At 42.1% G+C, this 23,655-nt stretch overlaps 1 protein-coding gene across 1 annotated transcript; it reads right to left on the reverse strand.

The window, feature by feature from the left end:
* Positions 1-5,882: 5,882 nt before the first annotated feature.
* Positions 5,883-22,356, reverse strand: LOC135555136 (hepatocyte nuclear factor 6-like). Its single transcript, XM_064987494.1, has 2 exons — positions 21,315-22,356; positions 5,883-6,175 (listed from the first exon to the last, which is right to left on the reverse strand). Exons 1-2 carry the CDS (start codon positions 22,354-22,356, stop codon positions 5,883-5,885), a joined length of 1,335 nt encoding a protein of 444 aa, XP_064843566.1.
* Between the last annotated feature and the right edge of the window lie 1,299 nt (positions 22,357-23,655).

The following is a 23,655-nucleotide window of genomic DNA, read 5'->3' on the forward strand; positions in this document are numbered from 1 at the left end:
ACGTTTGGGGTCTTTCTAAAAGCTGTAAAAGCACAGTCTGGTTCCCACTAGAGAGTCAGTGCTGCAGTGCCTCTCTTCTCCAGGCCCTCTCTACAGTACCCTAAGTGACTGAAGCTGCTAAACCCAAACCGGGAAGGGGGCAGATGTCATGAAATGGAAAGGGTAGGTGGGGGATAGAAGTTTGTACACTCTGACCCAGCAGCAATGATTAAGATTGGGGGGGTCAGGTGTTTGCATAGTTTTCTGTGCAAAAGCCACCAGCCAGAGCCTCATATCTCTCATGGCTGGTTTCATCAACATTAGATCAGCAGGAGACCATGTTGGACAGGGGTCAGATGGGAAATGTAGTAACAGCTGTCTTGCATTGCACAGCATTGCATTGTGGGTTGTGTAGTTTGCATTGGGTTAATAATATAGACAAGGGGTGTCAGAGTAGGAGTGTCTCGAGGTAAGGTATAACTGTTTGGTTTGAGTTGTTTGTAATGATGTGTTGTTTGTGTTGAGATTGATGATATGGTGTTGGGTGGTGGGTAGTAGTGGGTAATGGGCATATTTTTGCTGTCGGCGCAGTACATCCGTAAATGACCCAGAGAGCCTCTTTTCCCGATTTCTCCTCCTAGCCCCCCTGCTGGCCTGTCCTCTCTCGACCTTTTCCTTGTTTTGAAACTGATTGTCTTCTACCATCACAAAGACACTTGGTTCTGATTGATTAACAGGCACCAGAAGAGGGAGAGCACAGTGTGACTGGGGTGTTAACCGGGTCTGACTGCAGGCAGACTGGCAACTTTACATCCCAAAGGAAGATGATGCACATATGCTGTTTGACAGTAGATGAACATTTCTGGTTGGAGGGGTCAGTTGCCAATGTACTGGTTGGTTGGTAAATGTTAGAATTTCGCTTGACAAAGATTGCAAACCAAAGAAAGATCACTTCTTCAGATAAATACAAGTGCAGGCACACATACACACACAGACTGAAGTGAAGGATGGCATACAGTACATACAGGCCTGTGGCTTAGTCCCTCTGATTAACTCCAAGGAAACAACCCGGCCTTGGAAAAGCAGGACAGCCACCAACAGGACCATGTTAGTAGCCAGGCTGAGGAATGAGATTGAATGAGATTGATTGGAGAGGAGGGGTGGAAACCTCCCCCAGCACACTGCCCCCTACTGTCAGGATTTATATGCATAAAAAAACAAGAGGAGGGTAGAGGGTTGCAACAACACATGCACACAACCAGAGAATCCAACAGTGACAAACATTTCTAAAAACAAATGCCAAATCCCGACCCCAGCCCGCCCTTTTGCTAAATACCCCCCTCCATCCACCCCAGTCTTTCTTTCCTCCTCTCGCACAAAATCACAGGTCATTCCTGTAGGTTTCTATACAGTTATACAATATCCATGCAGAAAAAAATGTTGCACCTCCCTTTCAATAGGAGGTGCTGTTTTCAATATATTAATAACATCAGGAGCACTTGAACACACTTCAAAAGTAACTGTGAAATTGTTTTGGAGAAAAGAGAACAAAATGGCAGAAGAAAGCTTGGGATGAGTAAAAAAACATCTTCCTAAAGTTTGATATTCAAATGATGCTTCTTTTTTTATTCGATCCAAATCCGCTACATTTTTTTTGTCTTTAAAAATACACTCCTCAAATAGCTGAGCTAAATATCTATCTATGTGTTAAGTAGCTCTTGTAGCCCTCTCTCTCTCTTCCCTTCCTCTTCTAGCATTCTCTCCTGTCTCTTCCTCTTTTTCCACAGAAACATTCACAATGTCTTTACTTTATGAAAACATTAAGTGCATGCCGCAGCAAAACAAACAGGAAACGTAAAAGAAAAATAAGCAAACAAATAAAAACATTTAACAGTATAAAGCTTCAAGTCACAAGTTCCAAAACTAACTATCATAGAATCATAGAATCATAGAATCATAGTATCATAGAATCATAGTCATTTTTATCATTAGGATGATTATTTTCAGTTAATTACATAAACTTGAAAGGTTTGAGGTATTTCAGAATTAATTGTCAACAGATGCCTACCAAGTCTTAGCTCTGGCCAGGGGGAGAGGTTGATGTGTGAGTAGAGTAGACAGGGTGGAGGTGGAGGGAGAGAGAAGTTGTGTCTGTCTATAATTGTCAATGACTGTTCAGGTGCCCCGCGCAGCATTAGTGCTTGCACCAAGTGTGGAGGGAGAATGATATACAGTGGTAAGATATTACAACTACATCCTGGCCACTGTTGACTTCTGCCAAGCCCTTTACCTCCTCCCTCTCTGTTACATAAAAATATCTCTGTTGGGAGGAGTGAAGGGATGGAGAACAGAAGAACACCAGGTTAAGAAAACAAGGGCACCCTCTGAGCCCCTTCGACAGCAACTACTATGCAGTAACAAAGTGATTTACGGAACTCAAAGTAACATATTTTTGTCTGATTTAAATAGTGTCTAGAAAATGTTTTCTAGACTTTCTACATGATAAAGTGCTTTTATTCTAGTGTATCAAGATGGAAAGTCAATATGAAAGAGGATGCTGACACAGCCCCCACTCTATGCCCCTTTCTGTCCATTTAATAACAAATTGTGTGTGTGTGTGTGTGTGTGTGTGTGTGTGTGTGTGTGTGTGTGTGTGTGTGTGTGTGTGTGTGTGTGTGTGTGTGTGTGTGTGTGTGTGTGTGTGTGTGTGTGTGCGTGTGTGTGTGTGTGTGTGTGTCCAGAGCAGTCCCACCTGTGGTTGAAGAAAAAAGGCACTCAACTCTATCTGCATGGTAGCCACCTCCTCCTTTGTGGTACAATGCAGCCTGACTGCACTGTACATTTACGGTATGTGTGTGGAGTGTGTCAGGGTGTCTATTTGTGTGTCAGTGTGTCTGTCTGTAACAACGTTAGGGTAGAGGGGGGCTCTTTTTGGTGTGTGTCCCCCGGGTAGCATGGGACTGGCAGGCTGGAGTAATCTTTGGTATTCGTGGCGGTTTCTCAAACCACTCAGCTTAGTGAGGTAGCCACATTGGTTCTCACTACAAACAAAGGTCATTTATTCAGCCACGTACATAGAGCTGAATTCTGCCCTTGCTGAACTGTGTACCACAAATCAATTTTTCTCATCGTTCGAGACTTTAAACTCACTGCTTATAGCAAAGCGAGTTTAGAGCCGTTCTATCAAACTATCAAAGTGTCTTATCTATTCTGCACAGTTAATCTAACTACATTGTTGGAAATGCTACAGTTGCATTTTAAGACCCCACAGATAACATCCATGTTCTAACTCCCCTTTAACCTGCATCCCTCCCTCCCCATACACACATATAATCAGCAAGGACATGTGGAGGTCATGTTCTAACTCCCCTTTAACCTGCATCCCTCCCTCCCCATACACACATATAATCAGCAAGGACATGTGGAGGTCATGTTGTGTCCCCTTTTCACAGCCCGTTTTTGGGGCTCAGATTAACAAGGTGCTGAAGTACAGACCGCAGCCCTGACATGTAACGGCATGAAGAATACACCGTCCATCTCCCTGCTTTCTCCTTGTCTTGGGAAATGTCTCCTCCTTGTCAATATTCACATATAATGCAAAAAAACCCGATGTCCTTCATTGGTCTAGGTCCACACATCCCTCTTTTTTTTCTTTCAAAAAGTCCTTTCATTTGTCTTTTTTTGATGTATCAACAAGGTGCCTTACTTATGCACGACAGAGCACAGAAGTAACAAGAAAGAGAAACTTTGTGTCTATGGTACTAATTACCCGCATCAATATTATAGAGTGAAAGAGAGAAAGAGAGGGAAAGAGAGAAAGAGAGAAAGAGAGGGAAGAGGGGTATGGGTAAGAGGGGGTAGAGAACCAAAGATAGAATGAAAGAGAGAGAGAGATTTTCCTCTGTTTCAAAAATGTGTCCAGTATGTGTTGGTGGATTTGTCTTTGTTACACATATTGTGGTATCTTTGTGGTTTTGAGGTTTGGTATTGTATGCCTTAAAATCTAGTTAACTTTCGTTTTCTAAAAAAGTAGATTCTAATTCACTTAAAAGTTGATTGTTGGTTGCTATGGTACGTACTGCCCATCATTATAAGTAGGGTACACTATAGCTGTGTGTGAATGCAGTACCATATTCTCTGATTATCATTAAGGCAGTTAGCATTGGCACTAGTTCTTGTAGCATTTGTGACTGTAGTGTGTGATGGCTAGCCACAGATAATAACCATTGTGTGGGAATATCCAGAGGGAAATTATCTCTTTTCCAAATCTGCTGATCATTATTTTTGGTAACAGACGGATAATGCATCTAAACTGTGTGTAATTTGAGATGTTTCAAAACAGGAAACCTCCTCACCATTTTTGCATAAATGATGATGTGAAACTAAATCTCTGTAGCACCTCAAATGTTTCTGGATCCATCATTACCCCTCTGTCCACTAAATGAAACTGAGACATATCTCTATATCCGCTGTATGTGTTTCTGTGTGTATCTATCAATACCCTAGCGTATGGGTTGTGACACAAGGCCATCTATTTGCTTGGTGAGTATCATCAAAGGTAACGTATTTGGAGTGTTTGCTAAAAACCTGACTTCTATTTTCCAGGGTAGTGGGCGCTTCTTGAACCATCCCCCTCCTCCTACTTCACCAGTCCTCGTTGGATGAGGAACAACAATAGGATAATGGCTCACTATTGATCTGCCCTCAGAGATCTGTGAGGGCCTGAACATGTGCCATGGCCTCTCTCTACCCAGCCCTGGAACACACGTAAGGCCTTTCCTAGAGGACTGCTGGCTGCAGCTTACTCTTATAACCAGCAGGGGGCACTAGTGCACCTTATGTGCAGAGCAGACTGGGCAGCTGTTAGGCCATTGTGTCGCCACCTCCACTGGGTTCCATGTGCTCTTCTTACATTCTATACAGCAGCTATAATGCTGTTCGCTTGTCGCCTGCCTGGCCGTGTTGTCGCTTGGTTTCTGTATTGATCAGTGAAAAGCAGCTCCCTCCTGAACAAAGAGCATGTCCAGGCGTATCGCTCCCTCACCTCCCCGACAGACACTTCTGCTTCTCCCAAGCCACGAAAGTCTCCCTGCAGGCCTCCAACATCTGTGCAACAATATAGACCTAGGCAGCCGGGCAGATCTGAGTATCTTTATTGCCAAGCGTCTTCTGTTTCACCTTCAAGAAGGGTCAAAGCCCCGTTCCCTCTCCCTGTCTGCATCGATTCATTTTTCGATTCATTAGTTTGCCAGAGTATGATTCGAGTGGCTCGCTGAAATGGCTGGCCATCAGGGAATACCTTTGGCGAAGAAGGAGTGGATAGAGGGAGGAGAGGAAATGAGAGGTTGAGCTTTTGTTTTTTCAACGGGGTTGTGTTGTTTTTTCCAGGATGGCCTTGTGCACAGAACTGGGTAGGATCACAGGGCTGTGTGCTGTCATGTTTATTGCCGTTTTTCTGTACTTTTTGCTTTGTGGAGAGATGAGAGATGTGAGGAGAGACTCAGAGAAGCAGACACAAAGAGGAGTGCTGGGAGGGATTCAGTACCATCTACCTGGATAGGGAGGCTGGTAGAGGCTTGATTTTGAGATTGTTTAAACAAAGCAACATATCATTGTGTCTGTAGTGTAAATGGACTGACACCATCAACAGAAAGCTGATTCAATCGAAAAACAAATGATTGTCCTTGTGTGGACCTGACTACATGTTACCTTTGCGTTTCACTTGCTTCATAACAGTCCAGTGGTGAGATGTTCAGGATCGTGGTGGTTACAGTTACGACTGACCAAGATGTGGTTGCATGGCACGAATGAGGAGGCATCAACATGGTTATTGGGAACAAAGTGGGATACAGGAGGTACCACCTCCCCATCCCAATGCCACCCCGTGGCTCCCCCCGGGCGTCTCAGGCCTTGGAGAAAGTGGTGGCCGAGGTGCCCGGCTGGCCGGGGCTGGTGCTGTGCTCGTCGTGCCAGCGGTCCACGCAGCGGCGCCGGGCATTCATGAAGAAGTTGCTGACAGTGTTGAGCTCCAGGCCCAGCTGCTGGGAGATGGTGATCTGCATCTCCTTGGACGGGCGCTTGTTCTCCTTGAAGATGGCGATGAGTGTGCGGCGCTGCAGGTCCGTGAAGACCAGCCGCTGCTTTTTGGGCACCATGTTGCGGTCTTTGTGATGCTCCTGCTCCTTGCGCTTGCAGGCTGTGAGGGGTGATATGGGTGGGTTTGGGGAGACAAAGGGGGAGAGAACAACATAGCATAAATGCAATGTTACAGTTATAGTACTGCAATACTATATGATTATGAGTACTTCAGTGATAGTAAAAAGGTGAGAAATGCAGAGGGAGAATTAAGGGAAGATGTAGGAAATGAGTCATTAGCCAGTACTTAAAGATGTAAAAACTGGTTTATACAGCAGCAAACTATATTGAGCTTGCGTATATTGCCATGTATTAAACTTGATTTAAAGCTAATCCATCCCTTGTGCCCGGTGGGAATATTCCTTCCATCCTGCAGAGTGCAGACGGAGCTAGCCTGCGGTGAGCTGCTCTGGCTGCCTGGTGGAGACACTGCTGTTAGATTCAATATTAATGCAGTTTGGGTCGCAATGGGAGACTGAGTGACTCTTGCACAATAGTAAGCGTTTGTGTGTGAGCGTACGCGTGCGTGCGTGTGTGTGTGTGTGAACGTACGCGTGCGTGCGTGTGAGAGAGAGAGAGAGAGAGAGAGAGAGAGAGAGAGAGACGAGAGCGAAACAGAGATCAGTGTGTGTGCATGTGTGTATGAGAGAAAAGGAGTGGTGGAGAGGGAGATATTGACCCACATTGCTGTAGGAATTGGGGGGTTCTCTACAGGGACTGAGGTCAGAATCCCCTCCAGCAGGTCTGCAGTCTGCTACTTCAAACAGAGCCACTGGAGCCCTATCCATTGAGCTCTGAGATGGTATTTATAACTGCCTCCAACACAAACTGGAGTGTTGAGTGTGCACTGACTTCTATGGGGAGCAATTTGAAAAGAAAACCTCAAGTATTACTTAGAAGCACCAAATAGAAACATATACTGCTTACCATATGTACTGAAACTAGTATTAACTGTGTATAAAGGTAATATGAACAGTGAAAACATGAGGAGACAGGTTTAGATATAGTCAGTTTTGTCCCCTGTTGTCGCCTCTCTTTTTTCACTCCAATCTTACTTTATTCCTTCATTCTTTCACACTCTCTCTGGTGTCTGTATGTCTGTGTGTGTGTGTGTGTGTGTGTATGTGTGTGTGTGTGTGTGTGTGTGTGTGTGTGTGTGTGTGTGTGTGTGTGTGTGTGTGTGTGTGTGTGTGTGTGTGTGTGTGTGTGTGTGTGTGTGTGTGTGTGTGTGTGTGTGTGTGTGTGTGTTGAAATTGCTGGAGCCAAGCTGTGGTGCTGTGTGTCTAATTACAGTGGAACAGAGCCCATTGATCAACCATTGCAGTCAAATCTGTTTACTACAGTGGCCTAACCTCCACATGAGCACAACTATCATATTTGTATTTCACATCAAGACTACTCCAGACCTCTCCTAAGCACAATCATACACTATACACTGTGTCTGCTCTATAGACAGACTGGTGGTGATGATGATGATAGTTTCATATGGTCTAGAGTGGATATATCATCGTTGTAGTTTTCTTGGGCAACAAATGATGACAGATGCAATATCCTAGTTATGTGTGTATTGTATGATTATTAACACAGCTATCCATTCGTATTCCTCTCTCCATCCATCCCCTTCATCCCATTATGTTTGAGTTGTTCACAGAGCTCTGTGGGAGACTTTTGACCCTGTTGTTTTATCGTCTCTTAGTCAGTAGGTGTCACTCGCGCTGTGCCCTGGCCGTACGGGGCGCCATACTGGGCTGTCTTGCTACAGGCGCTGGATTTAGTAGGCAAATCAATAGTGATCGATCGGTGAGGAAGGGGGCCCTGATTACTGAATCACGCTGTAGAAAAGAAGAAAATCGATCATTGCAGCTTTTAGAGCTACAGAAGACACAGAGCACAGAGACTGACATAAACTCACATAAACTCATGCACGAAACACAACCCATATTGGACTGAAAATACACATTTATTAGGCTTTTATTTCCTGCTTTCACGATGGCCTACTCTGCCCAGACTACAACCCCACACCATGGCATTTCTTATACCGTTCGCTACTTCAAACTGTGGCATCAATGGAAGCCTTATAAATTGATAGACATGATTTATTCATATTCAATATCTTTCAGTCACAAACCTGAGAATTGCATTGGATATTATAGCCTACGGTTTGCCATGTGTATAAGGTTAGGGGGACGTTGTGTTATATAAGCAACTAATTTACAAACATTACAGACTATACCCTACTCAATTAATCATCATCATTACCAATCAATACATTTGGGTCGGTGTAGGGTTTACCATAATTTAGTCCAATGGCTGTTGGATTTTGTCATGGTCACTCAAAACAATCTCACAATGCACCGGCAGATCATGACTTCAACACATTTGTATTGAACCTAAATCTAAAACGGGAGTCAATATAAAGTTTTAAGTTATTTTATAACTTTTCTCTTTCTCTGGTCGTTAATATTCGTAGCATTGCAACGCACCAAAAAAGGTTACGAGAAAGGCCCTGGGCGTTCAATATCGGTCGATAGATTCGTGAGTAATTCGTGTGTGAAATTCAGTTCGTCCAATTAATTATGCCTCGGAGGGAGAATGGGAAGGAAAAAGATTCATGAGTTTCGAGAGATGCTTCTCGAATTGGTCAGCTGTAGGTTTTATTTTTTATCAAATTTTGTGGGAGCAATGGTCCTCATAAACCGTTAGCACCAGTTAATTTCACTCATAAAGGAGACTAGCCTACCAAGCCTGTTATTCCAAGGACTTCGCTTCAACAGTCAGTTCCTGCCTGGGTTATCCAAATGCCACTCTTTTGTGAATTTTTGGCTGCGGTTATATTTGTTCGAGAAAAACAACAGCCTACTATGTCAAAATAAAATATATGTTTATCTCTAGACATTGAAATCATATTGGATCTATGTAATGAACGTCACGTTGTGATGTGTTTTGGTTATTAACACTGCATAATGAATAGCCCATAGGTCTTTGATCAGCTCGTCCAAAATGTTACTAATGTCTAATAGCCATGGCTACATATTTAATGACAACACTCCTAAATGTAAAACACAGATTCATAAAGGCTTACTGTTAAAGTGTAGCCTATTGGTTGATCTAGCCATAGACCACTGTTTTAATGAATCTCCCGATATTTGTTTTTATTGGTTACGGTTGAACATGTTTATGCACACGATAAAGTCAACTTCAAGTTCTGCTTCCATTGCCATTACAGAAAAGAACCCCAGGCACTTCTCTCTCTACCTTATAGGCTCTGCCAGTTGGCATGTATCAGTGTGTTATCTAAAACTCAATTATTTCCCCCTGCAGGATTCTAGATGCCACAGAATCGGATGCACCTTTTCTCCAGACCTTGGGTCGTGCTGTAAAATGGGGCGTACAGTATTTTAAATCCATGGATTTTGTTTTGACTTGTGTTGCACAAATATTGGTAGGCTATGTATCGACTGGGCTGCACTTTAAACGCTAGTTTGTACAGTATTTATTACATTCAGACCTCAGGGCAGTGCCAAGGTTTCCCAATGCAAACTTACAACTCAATACTCCTTAATGTAATGAGGCAGAGTTGGTGCTAATATACTGATAACTTGATACAATTAGTTTGTTTACCTTGCACACTGCTCTGCTGCAAGGCATTCCCCCACAGCTTCAATAACACTCACTCAGGACCACTTTGAAAGTCAACCTGCTCAAATCTCTTGCTAGGAAGAAGAATGGTTCGAACTGCAGTTCAGAATAAATTCACTGGAAGCCTACATTTTCATTTGACTTACGCTTTTTTGTTATTTTTTGAAGAGATACTTTATATTTTACCAGTCATTATGCTTCCATTATATCTGAGATCATCAAAGATATTTCTCTGTGTGCAAAATTCACCAAGCAAATGTTGTCATTAGATGTTTGTTCTTTAATAAAAGTGAAGCGAGTACCTCCTTAATCACCTTTAGATAAATACCCTGTATTTACCTATGTAGGTCGAGAATCTGATATGATATAATATCAAAATAATACCATAATGACTATACAGTCAGCTCATTGTGTGAGCTGACAGCTGCTACATGCCTTTAGAAACAGTGCTCAAGTGCTCAGATGATCGATGGAAACATGAATGTATACTTACAAGTAATGTTTAACTGAAGTCAAATGTGACAAAATGCGTGACTTGGAAAATGTTGTAGACCTCATGCTTAAATGTATTGACATGGCATATCATACTTAATTGGCAACAAATGTCAGTGAAAGTTGCACAATGAAATATGGTGGCATTGCTAAGTAAACAGTCAGGCTGCTGAGGAAATTTAGGAGTGCCCATCTAAAGATTAGTGATATAAATTCAACTTTTGTTTTATGATTAAACATATTTATAATTTAGTAACACCTCGCTACTTTATATAATGTACTCTGTCATTTTGGTGTTTCCCTGATTAAGAAAGGCAATAACCGACAGATAATTTTGGTCTGTGAAGTTAATGTAAAACAGCACTACAGGTCCAGTGCAACATGTTTGTAAGAATGGGGTAACGTTAACATTGACTAACTTCGCTGAGATTGACTTGATCTATAATTTACATAATAATAACTATCATCTTTTTTACATCAAGAGGTCTGCGGTGCCTGTGAGAGCAAACCCACAATAACAACAGGTGTATCTCTCAGTTGGACGCATTTGTTGAATGTAGGCCCACCACATCATCAGTAAATACATCGTTTGATAACAATAGGTCCATGGGATACGTGGTAAATCAATTGTGAATGTATTTAATATATGGCCTGATCATAATACACATTTGCTTAATTGTGTCTCATTGAATTATTATACTTGAGTTACTAATCCCCAATTTCGGTAAAAGCCTGCCCACGCATACTTCCAGATTCAAAATGGTATTTAAATAAATATGTGAGCGTGTGAAAACTGCCTCTGCAGCCTGGCTAGAGGTGTGTGCTCTATCGGATTTGAAGTGAGGGGGAGGGGGGTATGGTGGGGGAATCGATAACTAACCGCACCGTGCAGCCAACCGTTCTGCCTGGGATCGATGGCTTGAATGGGGCTGATCTGAAATTGGGTGCGGTGCGACTCTCTCCCGCTGAGGCCGGGCTACTGCAGGCGAGAAACAGTCACTATGTCAACCATGGACTCTTATTCATAATTACTTACTATTAATAGCTGCCTTCTAACAAGTCATTGGGTCAATGTCTGAGGTGGACATACAAGATGCACACCATCATCAGCTACGACTGACTCATTTTAAATCGTTATTATGGGCTGTTACTTTTAGTTACCTGAAATAGAGATAATTAAAGCATAACGTCATCGGCCTCCATGATTTAATTGCAGACATATTATGTTGATATTGTGAAGGTAGGCAGTCTTTTTTTTGTGTGATCGTATTTCTGCCAATGTTTTGCATAAAGTCTATTCTATTGATAATTAAGTTGTTTTACAGCAACAAGTTTAGCATCATCAAACGATATTGGTCTACAATGAAAAACTGCAATACCCTGTACCAGAGCCTTTATTGAGGATTGTTGTATTACCTTTTGAAATGAAATTAAGAATTCGCCTACATCAAAGGTCAAATGTAAAGACAAATAAAAAAAGGCTGAGTAATTTAATTGGCAGTATGGATGACTGGCCACAACAGATCACAGATTCGTGAATATCTTTTTTGAGTGACCTTTGTGGCCAGCAATATCACTGTGCAGACAGAAGGCTATTGTCAACATTGTGAGGGGCTCCTGTTAAAACGCATAGCGCAACTGTGATGTTTGTTTCTTTAAGCATAGCCTACTGTTCTTGGTATGTTCAGAACGGGTTAATTTGCTCTCTGGCACCATAAAACATATGGCCTCTAGTCCTGACTCTATTTACCAAGTCAATCCTTAAGTTTGAAAACTTTTCGTCACACATTTTGTGTTTTTCTTCTTTTTGGTGATTTATGGGACGGCCCAAAAATGTTATCAGTAAAGCAGCCTGCAAATCGTCTCAAAGGTCGATCTTGATGAATGTAATTCTGCCGTTGTCAGCTGAAAAGAAAGTGCAGATGAGTACTTGTAGAAAAAATGTTATTCAATCAACGAGGCAGCTCAAATGTCTGAAAATATGGCTAAATATTAGGAAATAAAACCATAATCATAGTATAATTAAATAATAAATATAATAATAATAATAATAATAATAATAATAATAATAATAAATGTAATAACCAAGTCAGAGGAAATTAAATGAATCCAATATTTAATCAAATAAATAACTAGTTTTATCGAACAAAAGTGCAGCATGTAAAAAGGGTTGGGCTTGAAGTTTGTCATAGTATATTTGGGTGCGTGTTGGGTTAATGCAATTGTCTCACACAAACACACACACACACACACACACACACACGCACACACACACACACACACAAAACACACACAAAGATTAAATGTGTTGATTTTGATATTGAATCATTAAATGTGATATGAATATGTGATGTAATGATGTATTGGTATATCTTCTTCAAGCTACAGCATGTTTAATCTTTAGCCAATAGTGGATAAAGGGGGTCTAAAGATGCCGTCTGAGAATGGGCCTTAGTTCTTTAAACATAGGCCGAAAAATGATGGCCTGGCTGAATGCCTTGGCTGAATAGATATTCAAACTTAAATTAAAATTCTTATGTTAGAAACCACTCCGTGTGTTTAAATAGCATGTAATATAACATTGATTAATTAATTAATTAATTGATTTCACGGTCGTTTTGTTTCTTTGTTGATTTGTGTGTGTTTGCCCAACTGGAGTTTCGGGTTGCATCTGTGGGTACGGCGTGGGGTGTGTCGTGTGTATGACTGCGGTTTTACTGTGTGATCGACCCAGGTTGCATGTGGTGTATTTGAGCGCATGCAGGCTCGGCTCTCAGGGTAGGATTAACTGTCTATTCAATAATATTTCTGTCATGTCAAATATTTTTTTCATTACAAATGATTGTAAGTTTTTCAGTTTTCAATGTAAGAGTCAGGCTGGGATGCTCTTCGGAATTACTTGTCTTCTATTCAACTCTGAGTTAAATGAACGTTTCAGTATTGGAAAATATTTAGCTGGTGTGAAATAAAGAGTGGCAAAATCCGAGATAGTCTCCAATCCTATTTTTGGAACTATTACCACTGTAAAATGTAGGCAAACGGTGTGTTATTGTGTGCAAATAATCAACATGCAACATGTGAAATTTGTGGCCAAACTTTAAGGCCCTCGACTACTTATTTATCTATTTGATGTCACCTTTAAAAACCATGATCCTCTTTTGACAATAATCTATGAAGCCAATGCGGCATGCAGGAGATTGTTGGCACGAGGTGCACGAACACGTTTTATGTTATTATTGGCCTATAATGAGACCCGTTTCTGAAGTCATTTTTAATCACAGTTTAAAAAACGTGTTTTACTGCCTTAGAATGTGTTTAGACTTATAGTCCTATAGTCCTTATAGGCCTATGGATGAGGCTGTTGTCATTGCAAGTTACCATTCAATTATCACTGCCAGGTAATTAGTTGACTATTGGCTAATGCTACTTTTAGCCTATTCGTTCAAGGCCTAAATGGGGATGTGTGCCTTTTCTCTCTTTAAGAATAGGGTGGACAATGTGTACTTTGTTCTTCGAACGTTGCAGTATTCGCCTTAGATCGGGCATTAAACAAGCCGTTATCGGACACTGAATAAGCGATGACCTGTCGGGACGTCAGATAAGCGGCCACTTCTAACCGGAGAGACAGTCGGCATTACAAACACCACTGCTCAGAGATTTACAACCGTTTACGCAGGGCGCACGGGAAGTGCTGTATTGCAGGGTTTCCCGAACTCGGTCCTAGTGTTTTGTTTGTAGTTTTTGCCCTAGCACTACACAGCTGATTCAAATAACCAAGGCTTGATGATGATATGTGTGTGTGTGTGTGTGTGTGTGTGTGTGTGTGTGTGTGTGTGTGTGTGTGTGTGTGTGTGTGTGTGTGTGTGTGTGTGTGTGTGTGTGTGCGTGCGTGCGTGCGTGCGTGCGTGCGTGCGTGCGTGCGTGCGTGCGTGTGTGTGTGTGTGTGTGTGTGTGTGTGTGTGTGTGTGTGTGTGTGGAGGTGGAGGGGAGGGGGCAGTTAGGCTTCAAACAACCAAGTAACGCTTATAGGTTGGCTAGGGATAATGTGGTCTCATATACTCTGATTCCCCGCCACCAAAATATTTATGGAAATCGACCCAATACAAGATGCCTTCGTTTTTACGGTGCCAAATATGACAATATAAGCTTAGGCTTATTGACATTGATTTTGCATTTCATGTGTCTAATAATACATATAATGTAAACAAAATAATTATTATCTTATCTGGCAGGGAAATGTTGCTGTGATTTTACAACAATGATCCTATAGGATGGCTTCAGAAAATGGCTTCCTTTACTGTTTGATATTTGAAATCAGTGACGCAATGCCATTTAACCCTTTGACGCTAACCTCATGCGCACAGTTCATTCTCCTAGCAATTTGATTTAAAGGTCATTCTCTCCTATTGATCCGGTTTGGAGAGTGGGCGACAGAAAAGCGGAGGAATTGATCATCTAAAATAGAATAGACGGTATTCTAGACTGTAAGCCTATTGATGCAAACGGGTTGGAACTATGTGCTGCATTTATAATTACAATGCCCCCGTGTGTATTATCTCTCTTTTGTGTGCATATGTGATGAAAATATGGAAAAGAGACACAGTGAAGTTCTGAGGTTATACTAAAGGCTACTACTGTACAGTGTGAGTGGAGCGACTGCCCACATTGGCTTGTGTAAGTGACGGAACAGTCTTCTGTTATTGATCCCTTTACCTAATGGAGACGTTGTCATTTTCACCGTAGGTCTGTCTGGCCATAGGCCTATTGGTTATACTGTGTTGACGGGACGAAATTAGGCTAATGTAATTTTAGGCTATTCCCTTATCTACAGGATAGGTTAACTGCTTCGCAATTTTAGAGAAATGTCAACATAACATAGCCTATGATTAGTGGAATACCAGTTTTTACAGCATATGCTGTAGCTGCATCGTGCCAATGAAAGCAATCGTTTATTATTCATTCCGTCGTATGTTATGAAGGGTGAGCTGTTAATGGGGGAAATGGCATTGCACAGGAGAGGAGGGGGAAGGGGGAGTATGCCTGCATGTCACAGCTCCAGCGATGGAAAGGAGAGACCCTGGAATGGAAATCGATACAGAATCAGATCGGACTTAACAATGTATGGCGCACTCTATATCCTGATCACATACGCACATGCAGGCACGCTACACTGTAAAAATTGGGAGATGTATGTGAGTGCTCAATTCACGTCCTCGAAGGCAGAAAAACACCGAACAAATCATTATTCGTCATCTGGCTGCCTTGACAAACATTTGGAATGGATTTGAAGAATGTGAATATAGCTTTTCATTATTGTACGGGGGAAAATGGCTGCGTACTGGCCATTGTCCACAACAGCCACAGCATTTCACTGTGTGTGGTGTGTACGCGAGCGCGCGTGTGTGAATCCCAGTATTTACAACACACATTGCTGTGCTTAACGAAGAGCGTCTGTGAAACCGCAGCTGCATGATTTTCTCCCGTTGTCTTCCCCATGCTTATCAATTATTAAAGTCCGCATCGATCATTTCGCAGGCCTGCATCAACACGTCTCTTTATGAAAAAGCCTGTTTTCGATTATCCTAAATCAATCACTTCTAAAGGTTCTATGCAATCAAAAAGAGGAACCGGATTTCCTGGGAAGATTATTAACAACATTCTGGCTCTACAGCTTTTGATTAATTTTATGCTCAGTCTCTTTTGTTGAAATCTTTAGTTTTGTTGTGCACCATATGAAAATGTGTATTTTGGAGGCGAATATCCCGGGAAAGCGTTTTCCGGATTTGATTGAATATGGACCTTATTCTTTGGACTTTGTGTCTTAACAGAGCCTACAACAAGATGGTGAGACGGATCTGATTGGGAAATTGTGTAATATTATTGATCACGTGTTGACTGGTGTTGGGTAAAGGATTTATGCTAGACGCAGGCTAGCCTATGAACAATATATATATATATATATATTATTTATTTAATTTGACTCATCTGGCACACTAGCCTACCTCCATAGCCTACCTCAACCATGTTGTACAGCCCCTTATTAAAGCCATAATACATGGCCTCAAACACAGGCGAACAGCGCCATTCATATAAAGATTTCCGCACCAAAGACAGCGGTGATCCCAATTGAAAATGGTTTTGTTAGGTGGGGGTAAACATTTATGTAGCCTGCACTTGGAGGTGGATAGAAATGCTAGTGCTGTGTGGAGCAGGCTGGGTTGGTCGTTGCTTAGGTACAGTGATGACATTTGGATTATGTCCCAGACAGGCAGCGTTACGTCGGGAATATGGAGGCTGCATACATGTGGCTTACTTGTGCATATAAACTGTTGGATGATAGATTAATAAAAGACTCCTTTCACTTATATTAGTTTATCACGAATATCCTAGCAATCCCCCCAAAATCTTGCTCCATAGTAATAGTATGGGGGCAGCAGACAGGTTGACCGCCAATGATGTGATTGGCATGTAGACTCGGCCTAGTCTGTGATGAAGTTTGTTATCGAGCTATTCTCTCCCTATCCATGATGTGCGTGTATTTTCATTGAATAGCCTATTACCAGAACAGAGCATAAACTCATCCTCAAAATCGACATTTTACAAACGATAAAATGTTGATATCCCCGCTTTATATGTTTGGATAAATGAGATTGATTCTCTTGCGCAATATTTCATTGCGTCATACTTTCCACATGGGAGGTTTGGCAGGATCGTATCATTTTGGTTGTCTCTCTGTTGTCTTCCTCATGGCTCCCGAGTGATTCTGGAACAATGCGTTGGTGGATACATGTTTACACAGATCCAAGCTGATTATGTAACCCAACCCCCAAATGGCGTTTTGAGGGCAAGATTTCCATCCAGTCTACATGTAACATGATTAGAACAGAGAGAAAGAAAAATGTATGCAATGGGGGCTTTTCCCAGTCTCTCATCCCCTTTCCCAGCTCCTGCCTAAATCTCCCAGCCATCCCCCAACGCTCTGGGAGAGTCCAATGGGAGAGAGTGCTGAGGCGGAATAATTGATAGATGCACTGGCTATCCTTATCGATCACTGCTTTATTGACCCGACCAAATACATTGAGATGGAGTGTGGAATTCAACACAGCTGCAAAGACGAATTGTTTTCATCGTTTATGCAATCTATGCATCTCAGTCCTCACTTTGCCGTGTCTTTTTCAACACAATCAAAGGTGTTGTCTACTCTATAGCTACATATGTATATATGTATATGTGCGCTTCCTTGTTTAATTGGCTTCAACATTCGAACAGCTGCAGGTTGTGAGCTTGTTTGGAGATAATGATTTGTCCTAAAAGGCACTAGTTGGCCTAAATTGTAGGCCGTACCAGGTTTGTATCTTCTCTGGGATTCACCTTGCCCTCCTCACGCGGACAATACTACACATCATTCCAATTATGAACCATGCGTTTTTGGGTATGCGCTTAAAGGGCACGCAGCCTATCTTTGTCATGACAGAACCCCCCCCTCAATTGACTACATCGTATTTTTAATTTTATGGGGAGGATTGTCATGTGAGTGTGCAGCCACTGGCGTTTTCACATTAGCTAAGCAAGGCAACGGCATTGATTTGTGTGACTGTGATGAATTTGGAATAGTAATTTGAATGTATTGATTGATGTGGCCGACCGAGTAGGCCTATCGCCAGCATCCCTTTTAGAATCACAACCACCAACTCCCACTCCGCATGCGCACAGTGTATAATTGTGAATTTAAATGCAATAAGTAAAATGTAGCACCCACCATTTCCATACCACAGTCATTTGTCATTTTGCCCAACTCCATCTTGCTATAGAGCAACTGACAACAGAACAAGGTAGCTCATAGGACAACAGACAGCACGTCAATGCCAGGTGACACCCTCCTGGAACAGCGTTCGCTCTCAAAGAGTGCAGCTATTAAATAATCATAGCCATAATTATGACCATAATAACAATAACCATAGCAATTACGATAATATATCTACTATAATGATTGATACTTGTTAATAATGTATGATACTTGCACTATACCGATTAAAATAGCCTATTGAAGTATGAAGAATGTCTATGTAGCCTATATCATCGTCAAATATCCGAAGTCAACCTTAATGCGTTCAGGCAAATACCCATGGGGGAACAAATGGAGCATAGGTGAATCAATTCTAAAAATAATGCATACGAACGGACATGCATGCTGCACATATACACCCTATGCATGCAGAAACACAAGTATGGAAAGTTCTGTGCCATAGTTCTAGTGTAGTGCGTGCAGTTCACAGTCAACCATGTCTCAGAGCATTTCGTATTATTCTGTGCGTAAATCCGAAACACTCCATTTAGAATGATATGTTACGTTTTGCATGGTATGTATTAGTTTGTGGATGTCCATCAACCTTTTAGTATGATATGTTACAAATTACAATTCATATTATATGTTACGAATTTGCTAAACGTGTTATATGTTACGAATTTGTAAAACCTGCAATATGTTAAGAATTTGAAAAATGTATGAATTTTCTAAACATATGATATGTTACGAATTCTAGCTAGGTGGCTAACATTAGCTCGCTACCTACTGTTAGCTAGACTAGGGGTTAGGGATAAGGTTAGGTTTAAGTTTAGGAGTTAAGTTAAAGAGTTAACGTTAGGGTTAGGGGAAGGGTTAGCTAAAAGGGTTAAGGTTAGGGTTAGGGGAAGGGTTAGCTAACATGCTAAGTAGTTGCAAAAGTAGCTAAAACGTAGTAAGTAGTTGAAAAGTGGCTAATTAGCCTAAGTTGTCTGTAATAAGATCCAGACTTGCAACCTATGAGTTGCTAGAAGTTTGCTTATGAGCCTACCCGTTCACCAGACCAATCACCCTACTTTGTTTTTGCCTTAGGTAAACATCTTCCTTATGTAACCATGTAACAAATCATAGTAAATGGAGTGTCTCGGATTTATGTACAAAATAAAACGAAATGCTCTGAGACCAGGTTGCGACTATATAAAACCCCCACTGCCCAATTAGGTTTAATTAGGTTTAGCAATGGCACTTAAAGAGACAATTGTGGAGTGTTTAAATCTTTATATACCAAAACGCCGCTAAATGTGCAAAGTAACCATTTATATTCCATGAAGTGCTTTTCAATAGGGCATTGACTAGAACTAAAATATGCCACTATATCTGCTTAATTGAACTGTCCACTGAAATACGACACACAGAAGTACTGATTGACGTTTTGAAGCGCACGCATGTCCTAACGGAGTGCTTTGCAGAAGCATCAAAGTTGCGCTCACTTCCAGCTCTTCTGATTCTATAGCTTTCCACCCTTAATTAACCCTCTTTAATTAGCTCCTAAGCTTTATAGCTTGTAAAATAACACTATTCCCAGTTTTCACGGTAAAGGCTTGGAGTACAATACTGGACAATGTTTCAAACTGTTCAAACTGTTATCTCTCACTGGCAAAGTGTGTGGATAAATTATCCAATGAACGAATAAATAAATATGAATAAATTGTTGCAACTTTTGAATTCAAAGTGAAATATAAAAGTAATGGATAAATAGACAAGTTCAATCGCAGGCCTATTTCAAATTATTTATATGAACATCCCCTCTCAAAAATATCTGTCTCGAAGTTGAGTGATTAGCAATATGTGACAGTTAAATGGTATGTCTGTTGAATTTCCAAAATGAAGTATGATTATTTTGTGGTTTAATTGTTATTAAATTAATTTCCTTATGCTTTTTTGCCTTGCCATCCTTAAGCAGGCTAGTGTAGGCCTTAATCATTTGTAGTTCTATATACTAGGATTGCATAGACCTTTGTAGATTCAATTAGCCCTATTTCACCTACACTCCGTTCTTATTTTACTTCTATTTACACATAATTACACTAGTTCACCATGAACTCGCTATTCGACCTGTATGACTTTAGAATGTACAGGTCGAATAGCGAGTTCATGGTGAACTAGTGTAATTATGTGTAAATAGAAGTAAAATAAGAACGGAGTGGAGGTGAAATAGGGCTAATTGAATCTACAAAGGTCTATGCAATTCTAGTATAGAGAAATAAAGTATAGCCGAAGCAGAATGTAAAAAGAAAATCATAGACAGAGGCATCTGTTTCTTGAGCTGTCTTTCAGATTCAAATGGATCATTTATTAGTGGCTACTTTAAAAAGGGACGCCGGGACTCGAAGTATCGATTCGCGGGAGGTCACGCTCCCCTGTCTCCCTGCTCCGCTGCTCGGCACACCTCAGACGCGCCTTGTGTACGCCTCCCGGAGTCGACAGGGGAAGGGAAGGCCCACGAGAATTCCAGGTCCATTTGAACACATACATATAATTAGCGCGAGGCTTGTGGAACGACTCCACACCAGAAGAAGAGTGAATATGTGAAACTTGACAAAGGGTCATCAATACTACAACACTACAGTCTTTCTGTCAATAATCGCACCATTTTATTATCGTTATTATGGTCCAAATGATACAGTTACAGAGATGCACAATCAATTTGATTCAAGCCATTCCCTGTTTGATTTCATTCTGTCTGTGGTCGAAACACCTCGTGAGTTTGTGTGTGTGTGTGTGTGTGTGTGTGTGTGTGTGTGTGTGTGTGTGTGTGTGTGTGTGTGTGTGTGTGTGTGTGTGTGTGTGTGTGTGTGTGTGTGTGTGTGTGTGTGTGTGTGGTCCCCATTACGCCCGTGCGTAAAATTGATTACAACTATAGGCCTACTTTAACGTTGCCAGCTAATTAGCGCATGACTATTCAAAAACTTGAAACAAGTTGATTTATCTTTTTCAGGTTTAACACCTAATTAGGATATCACCAGCAGAGTAGACTACCACATCACAGTCTAGCTTGTTTACTCTTTCTACTTTATTATCTGAGCATGAAGCAGTCAATCCAATCTGGATTTACTTATCTTTTCTAACAACCAATTCAACATGGCTATTTAACAACCATCGTTAACTCCTCCAAGAATCCACACTAACTTGTTAAAGTCATAATCTGTTTGAGTAGCAATTGATAGTCTCGCCACATTGACTTCTAATTGATCCCTTCACATTAACCACATTTCTCCTCACTCACCTGCTAGTCTGAGCGCCGACATTCTCTGGAACTCGGGTTCCTGCAGCCACTTCCACATCCTCCGGAAGGTTTCCCGGCCAGACTTGAGTTTAGTCCAGGGTTTAGGGTTCCTCAGCAGGTCAGACAGGGTTCCCTGGGACCGACACAAGATCCGCTGTGCGAAGATGGCCTGGGGAATGCTGTAGCGCTTGAGCTCCGCTGTTATTCGCTGTGCCACCTCCTTGGTGTTTATTTCTTCCACCTGCCCCGAACCACCTCCCTGCCCGCCCCCCGCCGTCTGCCTCTCCCGATCAGAGAGCATGGACCCGTTAGCCTGAGAGTGCGGATGGCTATGATGGGGCATAACGTTCAGTGATGACATGATCCCGGCCCCGTGCCCCCCCAATCCCCGGCTAAGGTGGTCCTCGCTCCGGGACAGCATCGCTGCGTGAGACTCGAAGCCTCCGGACGAGAGCATTTTGTCGTTGGAGAGGTGGGCGCCAGGACCATAAGCGCAAAGAGTCTGCTGAGAGTTGTGCAAAGGCCCGAGGCCGTTGGAAAGAGGGGACAGCGACTGGCACATGCCGGACATGTCTTTAGGGTAGTGGCCATAGAGATTGCCCATCGAGGCAAGGCTCCTGTCGTCCCGCATCAGGGTGAAGCTGCCACTGACGTTGCCGGCGGCGAGTCGCTGGTGCGCCGGGTGGTGGTGGGCGTGCGGGTGGGGATGGTGGTGAAATTTATCCGAGACGGTGGATATGGGGGGCAGGTGCTGCAGCGGCGTCAGCGTAGTGTAAGTGCTACTCATGGTCATCCCGGAGTCGCAGGACATGGTCATTGCGGGGTGCAAGGGACCGGACAATGCATGGTCTGTGCGATACTCCCCAGATCCATCTAATATTGAGGCCATACTGGACACCATGGCTGAACGTCCGTGTGACACCAAGTTCCGATGCGACGCCAAGGACTGCCGTGCGTGGTGCGGAGAGTTCATTAAGTCTCCCGTTTGATGAGAGTGAGATACGCCGTGCAGATTTCCAATGTTTTCCATTGTAAGTTCCATCGTTGAAATAATCTTTATTTCCACCTCTCTTTCTCCTCTCTCGCGCGCTCCCTCTCCCCCGTCTCACACACTCCTTTCCAATAAATTGTGAACGATTTCAAAGCCAAGCCATTGATTGTACTAGCCTCTCTTCAGTCAATACAGCATGATTTATTAAAGCGATCAGTTGCCCGCGACAGAGCTGTGCCACAAACCGCTGCTCACGCTTCTGATAGGTGTCCGTCCTTGCTTGTAGCCTATTTTATTCGCTTGGAGCACCACTACTATAGAAAGCGAAGGCTGTGATTCCAGCGTCTATGATGACGTGCCCGCGCGTATGTTAAGACGTGACTGTGCCTGTGTATGTGTGCGCCCACTGTTCCAGCGTTAGCACTCAGTCTGAGGCTGTCTGACGTCACCAGCTCTCTGTCAGACAGATGTTTGCTCATGTTGTAAACTGAACCTCGAATTTCTCAAAAAGATTACATGAGACATTTAAAGAGATACGAGACAGACCCGTATCTTGAGCAAAACTGCAAGCCATCGCCATGCAACATTTACCTTGAGATATTGGGGAGTCCTGCCTGGATAAGAAACTTGCGCCTTTGGTTTTCCCTGATAAAGCCGCATAACTTGGCGCCAGGACATGTGATTTCTTAATGGTTAAATATTAATTGACATGCTTAACGTCATGGTTACTGCCATAAATAAAAAGCTCTGTTATGTTAAACAATCTATTAAAATGCACTCCCTTAAAGATACAAGCTATGGTATACACCTTGGAGTTTCAGTCAGGAGAGGACGCACACATTGTTTATTTCCGGATATGATATGCTGATTGATTTTCAGAATGCAATTTAGGAAAATGTCATAGAAAAATGCTATGCATTTTATTGTGTGAAAGACATATGATAATCCTATTTGCTTCTGTTTTTAGGGCTACATGTAATCACGGGGCCCAATGTCTATGCACTATAGTATTTTTCCTATTTTCACGTATCTTTTTTTTCAAGGGTCAAGAAGGAAAACGGCTAATTCTAGACTAGAATAACTATCACTGTGTGCTATATGCATACAGTGCCTCCTTTAGGTATATCCTATAATGTACAGAAAATAGGGTAGACCTGTTCTCATGAACGAATAAGTCCAAATGGTTTAGGAAAAAGCAAACTATATTTTAATTTGTCTAAAAATGTACCCAATATTTGAGCCAACTATAAAAGCCATGAATGTATTGGCTATATGTGTTTATGCTGTATGCGCTGTGTATGCAGTTGATGGACGTTAAAGGCATAGGCTATACGGGGCCTCACCTATATT

This window comes from Oncorhynchus masou, chromosome 15 (assembly GCF_036934945.1).
Source record: "Oncorhynchus masou masou isolate Uvic2021 chromosome 15, UVic_Omas_1.1, whole genome shotgun sequence".
Taxonomy (NCBI): domain Eukaryota; kingdom Metazoa; phylum Chordata; class Actinopteri; order Salmoniformes; family Salmonidae; genus Oncorhynchus; species Oncorhynchus masou.